This window comes from Terrapene carolina, unplaced genomic scaffold (assembly GCF_002925995.2).
Source record: "Terrapene carolina triunguis isolate 2854851 unplaced genomic scaffold, T_m_triunguis-2.0 Scaffold612, whole genome shotgun sequence".
Taxonomy (NCBI): domain Eukaryota; kingdom Metazoa; phylum Chordata; order Testudines; family Emydidae; genus Terrapene; species Terrapene triunguis.
Window position 1 is genome coordinate 759962 of NW_020664963.1, and position 8921 is coordinate 768882.

The 8921-nt window shown below is 43.4% G+C and overlaps 1 protein-coding gene across 1 annotated transcript; it reads left to right on the plus strand.

The window, feature by feature from the left end:
- The first annotated feature begins 769 nt into the window (after window positions 1–769).
- LOC112116183 (olfactory receptor 226-like) lies at window positions 770–1729 on the plus strand. The gene has a single exon (XM_024213507.2). The coding sequence runs from the start codon at window positions 770–772 to the stop codon at window positions 1727–1729; it is 960 nt and encodes a 319-aa protein (XP_024069275.1).
- The last annotated feature ends 7192 nt before the right edge of the window (window positions 1730–8921 follow it).

Consider the following 8921-nt stretch of genomic DNA (forward strand, 5'->3'; position numbering starts at 1 on the left):
TTTCGCCTGGGGCGGCGAAAAAGCCAGAGCCGGCCCTGCCAAGAACAGACCCTACACAGCTCTTTACTTGCCCAAGCAGTGCTGTCTACATGGCTATTTTCAGTTGTGTAGTGTCCTGCTGCCTCCCCCCAGCACTCGAGCCTTTCCCTGCCCCAGGGAAAGACTCCAGAAGTGGGGAACGGCTCAGGCAAGGGTGATGTAGCCAGGAAAGGCTCCAGCAGCTCTCCACTGCTGAAGTGTTTCCCCTGCCATTGTCTTTCACTGAGCCGTGCATCTACACACCCCAGCGTGGACACAGCTTGCATTGCACTGCGGCATGTAGCTACACATACCCTACCTGCTGTTGCCAGTGCTGTGTAGTGTAGACATAGCCTCAGTTTCACTCCACATCTGGCCCCTTTAACATCTTTTCCCCTGCTCTATCCTGCTCATCCCTCCTTCCCTTCAGTTCCCCCCTCCCTTCTTTTTAGCTGATCTTCCCCCTAACTAACCCTAACAGAATAAATGAATGAACATTAAGCAAGGACATAAAATATGGATGAGTAAATGTGGAGTTAGAAATAAATGAATGAATGAACGAACCAACACTGAGTAGCCATAGAGTAAGCATCTCTGGATGTAGGTGAATAAGTAATATTAAGTAGGATTTAGGGAGGTTTGGGGAGGGGAGGTTGAATTTTCCTCCCACATACTCCCATATCCCTACTTAAAGCTCCGTTCAGTCACTTTTCCCAATTAATGTTTTGGCAGTGTGGAAAGCAGACTGGAGATGAGAAAGGGAAACCACTCCTCACACACTGACTTCATCATCTTGGGCTTCCCAGGGCTCCCGGAGCACCAGGGGCTGCTCTTTGTGCTGTTTGTAACCATCTACGTGCTGACCCTCATGGAAAACCTGGTCCTGATTGTGACCATCAAGTTGAACTGCCAGCTTCACACCCCCATGTATTTCTTCCTGGGCAACCTCTCCCTCTTGGAAATCTTCTATGTCTCGGTGACTGTTCCCAAACTTCTCTCCAACCTCCTGTTGGGGGAGAAGGCCATCTCTCTGGGGGGATGCATGGCTCAGCTGTATTTCTTCTTGTCCCTGGCTTCCTCTGAGTGTTTTCTCCTGGCAGCAATGGCCTATGACCGCTATTTAGCCATCTGCCATCCGCTGCGCTACCCAGCCCTTATGAATCACAAAGCCTGTGCTGTGCTGAGCCTGGGCTCCTGGCTGATTGGCTTCCTGGCTTCCTTCCCATCCATTGTGATGATCTCCAGGCTACAGTTCTGCAGAGCTAACACCATCCAGCACTTCTTCTGTGACCTCCCGCCTCTCCTGAAGCTGTCGTGCACAGACACCTCCACCATTGAGACGCTGGACTTCGTGGCAGCGCTGTCTGTCCTTGTGACATCCATGCTAGTGACAGGAACCTCCTACATCTGCATCTTCTCCACCGTGGCCAGGATCCCACCTGTGGCTGGGAAGCGTAAAGCTTTCTCCACCTGTGCCTCCCACCTGGTGGTGGTCTCCATGTTCTACGCCACCACCCTCTTCATGTACGCACGGCCCAGGGCTGTCGGCACCTTCAACCTCAACAAGCTGGTGTCTGTGCTGTACACAGTGGTGGCCCCGTTCCTGAACCCCATCATCTACAGCCTGAGGAACAGGGAAGTGAGGGCGTCCCTGGGCAGAGCGCTAGGCAGCAAAGCCAACTCCTCGGTCTTCATTGTTAGAGTCAAGTAGGGATAGAGTCAAAGAGTCACAGAGTTTAAGACTGGAAGGAACCACTAGACTATATAATCTGACCTCCTGTATATCACAGGTGACCAACACCACCCAGCCCCTACACACTAAATCCAACAACTAGAAATTAGACCAAAGTATTACAGCCCACAGGAGACTCAACTATGGGAGAAGAGGAGGGACCAAGTTGTTACAATATCCAACACACTTGCAATGGCAGGGAATTGATTCAATGAGAGATACCCAGATGAGAAGGTGAAACCTTACTGAACTGACCCCATTTATAATACTATTGGGCCATACCGTGTTCCTCACAGTAGAGTGACTAACTCCTATGCTGATGGATAAGGTCAAAGTACTTTTTAAATCCTTAGAGGCGGTGATGTTGCATAGGATGCTAATGGAATTAGGTGCCAAAATCCCATTGTATTCTAGTAGGAGTTAGAGGGCTAACTCCTTTGGTCACCTGGCCTAAGGCAGTTAGGTGCCCAATTCCCATTGATTTTCAAAGGAATTTGAACACCTTAATCATCACTGAATGGGTGTGTTTCCAGTGGGGCCCCACAGGGACCAGTTCTTGGCCCTTACACTAGTTCACATTTTTATTAATGACCCGGGAGAAAACATAAGGTCATCACTGATAAAGTTTGAGGATGACACAAAAATTGAGGGAGTGGTAAATAATGAAGAGTACAGTTCACTGATACAGAGCCATCTGGATCATTTGGTGAACTGGGTGCAAGCAAACAATATAGGTTTTAATACAGCTAAATGTAAATGAATACATCTAGGTACAAAGAATTAGGCATATACTGGGAAGCAGTGATTCTTCCCTGGTAGCAGAGAAAAGTTTAACACGATCCAATGGCTGGAAGTTGAAGCGAGACAAACTCAGACTGGAAATAAGGTGTAAATTTTTAACAGTGAGGGTGTCAGGCCAAAGGGGGGGTGTCTCAGATACACTCAATGAAGCCACACCAGGTGTATAAGTATAACCAGTTTTATTTCCAAAGTATAATAAGCTTCCCAGCCTTCACGTGTTACTAAATACATGCTTTCCAGCAACCAACCAAGCAAGAATCAATGCTTATGCCCCTTCTGCTATGGACAGTCCCGGACCCTCCAGCCTTGTCCTTGAGGGCTTGTAGCAGGCGCTGCTCCAGCGTGGGGAGTTCCTGGGCATCCACAAGGCCAAGGTCTGCAAGTGAGACTGTTTGTCTAAAGCAATTCTCATAACCATTTTTATCATCATCTCTTTCTCAGGGGGTGTATTCGTCCACAAGCAGGCTCTGGCAGGAAACACTATTGCTTTCTATTCCCACACTTAATACTTTTAGGCCCTCTTCATCTCTTTACTTGTTTATTCAGTTGGAGTGGCTGCAAGCCAGCCCGGCCAGTCAAAGCCGGTTCACCACTAGCTCCACCCAGACCATTCTGTAACAACAGGCCAAGGTAACTTGCGGTCAGCCCCAACAGAGGGCAATTAACCATTGGAACAACTTACCAAGGGTTGTGGTGGATTCTCCATCACTGACAATTTTAAAATCAGGAGTGGATGTTCTTCTAAAAGATCTGGTCTAGGAACTATTTGGAGGAAGGTCTCTGGTCTGTGTTGTACAGGAGGTCAGACTGGATGATCAGAGTAGTCCCTTCTGGCCTTGGAATCTATGAACTCCCTTTAAGTCTTTTCACAATCCCAGCCAAAATAGGTTCTAATTGGTGATCAGGTCCTGTGTTGTACAGGGGTGAATTTCACCTATAGAGTGAAGGAACACAATTCTGACTTTAAAATCTCACATTTGATTTGTGTTAAATTATGGCTGTGAAACATAGAAGAGGGGACTAACCAGAACCCAGGAGGGCTGGAAGCTGAGACCAGGAGGAGATGGACCAAAGGATGCTGGGTGTCCATCACAGATTTAGGATGGTAGATTGGTGTTTTCCTTTGGACTTTGATTGGACCCAAAAGGGTGGGGCAGAAGGTTTAGCTAGAGAGCTGAGTCACCTCAGCAACAGAGCTGTGCTGAAGGCCAAGAGAGTCATTGAAAACCCAGGAAGGAAACTAAGGCAGGTTGACTGCAGTGCCACACCACGAAGGGATGTGCTCCAGAACTGCAGCCTGCTACAGATCTCATTGAAAATCCCAGTCCTGATGTCTACTCCGTTCTTTGGATTTCAGAATCAGGTACAAAGGAAACAGAGACTCAGGTACCACAATAATCAGCTTAGCTAAATAAACAGATCTTCATACAGGGATCTATGATGTTATTGACATGAACTGTGACCGTATAGATCATTGTTGCAACCAGGGTCCTATGTTTGCACCAGGTCTTGTACAGAGGAGGTCAAGTGGGGTGTCTATGGAAACGTTGTAGTTTGCTGCTTATGATTATGCTGTCTGTATGTGTGTATCATTTTTGCATTTGAAGTTATAAATATTTGCTATGTACTTGTATCTCAATGTGTTTGATTCTAAGTAGCCTCAGTGAAGCATTTGGTCAGCTTCTTGAGAAAGGACTATTTTCAGTAAGTGCCCAATCAGGAAACACTTAACTAACAATGGACTTTGGGAGATGCCAATCCACATCTGAGCTTTCCTGGGAACGATCAAACTAACATGTAAACAATGGCATCGGCCTGCAAAAAGCTGAATCATTCATGGACATGTGACTTGCCCAGGTGGCTACAAACTCCATCTTGTTGCTGTGACTTTGCACAGAAGAACAAAGGGGTTTCCACCCACAAAAGAGAAAATATAAAAGGCCCTGGAAGCCTCTCCATTTTGTCTTCAGCTGGCTCAAGAAGAGATGGCCTCTCCACCCCAATGAGATGCCTGAAAGAAACTGGAACAAAAGAGTAACTACGGGGTGTTGTGAGATGCTACCAGGGTGGTGCTTCTGCTTTCTCCTTTGTTGATATCACTCGGCTGCGTGCGTGTGTTCCCTCTGTGTGCTGCCCCAGCTCTGCGCAGATAGCTGACACAGCAAACCCGACGAGAACCCCCAATAACTACAGTCCAATAAGGTGCAAAGTCACTTCGACTAGGTTTATTGCGATCTCGGACACAATTGCAGTTCCCTGTAGGTTTCTGAGCCTAATTCAGGGCATACTACGAGAAAGTGCCTCTTGGCAAGGACCCGGCTCAGTGGTGGGACTTTCCACTGCCCCCGTGGCCGGACAAAGACACCACCCCAGGGATACATTCTTATACACAGGTACAAACAAGTTACACACCACTCCTGACGTATTGAGGTGCAACCCCTCTACGCAGCAAGGTACAACCCTTCTACGTAGTAAGGTGCTGCCTCTCACCTTGTACATGTTGGTTCGATCTATCCATCATTTTACCCTTTTGCCCCTGTCATTGGGATGGGTCGGCCTGTTCCATGTTATCTGTGGAATGTTCCAGTATAGGAGTGTTTTAATATCTAGTGTTCAGTACTTTTTAGGTATGTATCTTTTTGCAGTATCAGCCCTTTCCTTGCCAGCTTCTGTGAGCAGGGCCTGCCTTTGGCTCACAGCTTAACTTTGCTTTATGTTAGCAAAGTCTTGACCATTACTTTAGTTCAGGCCTTAGGCCTCATACCAGGCCTCTGATACCAAGGTTTATTTCTCAGGGCCTCCTCTTACTACATTCCCCCACTTTTTGTCTTTTTAAGGGGAGGATGTTTACCCATCGTCCCAGAAAAGCATAATGCATGGACTAAAGATAACCCAGCATGCTAAACACTGTTACATGGTTACCTTATTTTACCATCCATACACTTATGCCCCATCTGTCTCTTTAGTCTGCACATTCCCTCGTACGACTGAGGGACAGATTTTATTATCCAATTTTATTTTCAGTCCCTTATGGTGGGCCTGGGAATGTTAGGCCCGGGACCATGACTGAAGAATGTAGTATTATGATTTAGCCTTAGAGGCACTTCCAAATAATTAATATATATGAATTATATGGATATGGCATATATATTTGTAGTGTGTATGGGCATATATGTATAGTATGTACGTGTACATATGACACCACCTTATATCCAAGCATAACCATGTTTTTCCAGTTCAGTGTTGTACTGTGGCCCTTTTACTTTGGTGACACAGATAGAAACACCCTCCTATTAGGGCAATTCCAGTTATCACCTGTTTTATTAGTAGTAGTAGGCTAAGTGTTTTGAAATATTGGGATAGGGATTGTGATAGTGTGTCCCACTGTGCTATGTATATAAGAAGTAAAACAGAAATTTGGAGTAGTGACACTACCACTGAGGCCTTTATATATAAATATATTGTAATTAGTTACTACCCAGTACTGTCCATTCATATTATAGGTTACCCTTATGGCTGGTTGTCACCCTCTGGTTAGCTTTACTGCGCAGGAAATAGAAGTGGCTAGCTTCTCTGTTCCATTGGTTACACGGCTCTGCGATACACCAGTAGTTGACATAGATCCAGTTGTTTCTTATGGATGCTGTCTTCCAGATAACCTACTGAATGGACAGTAACCAATTTATCAAATAGTGCTGTGTCAGGATGTAGTATTGGTACCCAGACACTGAACAAGATTGTTTTGAATAACATGTGCCTCAGTTAGGATGCAGTGTCACTGACCCAAATTATGACTGGTACTAACATGCAATTTGTTTACCCAATTTGTAGTTACTATGTAACTTTTTGTTTGTTTACCACTTTGGTTTTTTTCTTTGCCTTCACATTGTTTGCTGCCATTTGTTTGTTGATTTTTACCTGTGTGTTGGTTAAACAGTTTAGCAAGGTTATGCATATTGTAAATGTTGTACAGCAATAATACAATACAGCAATAAGACAACAGTACAACATATACAATACTACAGTACAACATATACAATAATACAGTAGTACAGCAATAATACGGTTGTTTTTACACAGTAACCAAGTTGAAATTAAATGATGGCTTATTCTGGTCCAGCTAGTGTTTTTTAGCTGATTGTTAACTTAATTGTCCATATATGGTAAATAGAGGTGTATTTAACCAGTCTTTTATAGAGCACTTATAAAGCACTTCATTTTTCTGTTCTTGATGCTTGGGGGTTTCTTCACTGTATACTGATATCATTTGGTGTCTTCAGGGTGTGATATTTTCTGGTGTCTTTGGTCTGTGGGATGCAACTTAAACAGCTAGTTAGTTAACATAATAAAGGATTTTAGTTTTTGTTTTTTGTTAACAAAACTTAATACACAGTTTAACTTAGTTTGTTTACAATGTAATAAGAACAATGTAATAGGGACCAAGCCTTTTATAACACAAGCTATACTTTTGCAATTGTTGTATAGACATTCATTTTTATTTGAAGTGCATTACTAATATTTTTATACGAAATGTAATGCTTAACGGCTAAAATAAATGCTCACAATCTTCCATGAGAAGGTGTAGTGCTTTCCCTTGCTGAACAATTTGTTTCAGCAAAGGAGGAGTTAACAGACTTTTTACCAAGCTTTTTAGAGTTAATTTGCTTGTGATACCAATTTCACTCTTGTTAACTGTTTAGAAGCACAACTTTAACAACCACTGCTTCCCATTAACATAACATAACAAAAGAAAAGCATAAAAAATAAAACCAACTATAAAATTAAATCAAAATAAATTTTAAATACAGTACTTTGAGGGTATTTGAGGGTATACTTTCATGATGCTTTGTTATGTTTGGGAGCCAAAGGTGGAAACCTGTTGAAATTGTTTGGTTAGCTTTATGCATAAATTGTTATTTTAAAACATTTTGGTTATGATATTCTTATAACTATAAAAACTTGTTTGCACTTTTAAATATAAAAAGCCCAAACAAGAAATTAACATTTTGTTAATATTATCTTTACCTTAATGTTGAGGTTTCCCCTTACATTTTTTTTTGTTTGAATAACAAAATTAAAAAAAAATTAAAAAACAAAACAAAACTGTAATTGATAAGAAAATATTTTTTGTTTGCAATTGCATTATTTATTGAGGCAGAAATATATGTACATATATTTGTAACTGAAACCTTTTTGAACTTTGCACAAAAAATTGGTGCTAATAATACTATGATTATACCCCAACCATGATCTTAAAACAGTGTGGTACCACACGGGGATGTGAGTAATTGCTGGACCCAGACTAGGAGGGTGTCCAGTCTGTGAAAGAAGCTTATTGGAACATCTGTGGGGGTGAGATTTCATCTATAATCAGTTTCCTACTGTATTAGGCTTAGACTTGCGTGTTTTGTTTTATTTTGCTTGGTAACTTACTTTGTTCTGTCTGTTATTACTTGGAACCACTTAAATCCAACTTTTTATACCTAATAAAATCACTTTTGGCTTATTAATTAACCCAGAGTAAGTAATTAATACCTGGGGGAGAAAACAGCTGTGCATATCTCTCTATCAGTGTTATAGAGGGTGGACAATTTATGAGTTTACCCTGTATAAGCTTTATACAGAGTAAAATGGATTTACTGGGGGTTTGGATCCCATTGGGAGCTGGGTGTCTGGGTGCTGGAAACAGGAGCACTTCTTAAGCTGTTTTCAGTTAAGTCTGCAGCTTTGGGGCACGTGGTTGCAGCAAATTAGCGTACCTGGCTCAACAAGAAAGGGTTCTGGAGGCCCAAACTGGAAGAAAAAATGGGCTCAGAGGTAGTCTCAGCATATCAGGTGACATCCCAAGGGGGTCTCTGTGACCGAACCCGTCACACTGACCTCAAGCCATTGCCATGTGTTTGATGTTCCGCTAAACACACACATCAATGGCTTTATAAACAAATCCAGACTGGAGCCCACACCAAGGCCTTGCCTAGCAGAAGACAACATGCTCTGCCCCTATGGCCGTGCAATAAGGGATGAAAGAAAGTGGACCTGCTTTGGCCAAGAGAAAGTATTACTTACAGTTCTGAGGACCCTGAACCTTGATAACAGCTGTGTAACATGTGATACTTGAACCTTGTGTGATGCTGTCACGGAAAGGTGCCTCCTCAGCATTCTAAAGAGGGCAGAGAGTCCTGGTGGATGAGAAAAGAGCAGCTACACTGTAAATGGGCACTGGGGGCATCAGAGGGTGGGGAAAGGGCGGCTATACTGGGGCAGTAGAGGGTAAGTGTGGGGAAGGGGAGGCTATACTGGATAATGAGCACTAGGGGCAGCACAGGTGGGGGCGGGGAAGGGGCGGCTATACTGTATAATGGGCACTAGG

Bases quoted from the DNA above. Each gene is read 5' to 3' on its own strand.
- LOC112116183 (XM_024213507.2), top strand. From the start codon at position 770: ATGAGAAAGGGAAACCACTCCTCACACACTGACTTCATCATCTTGGGC.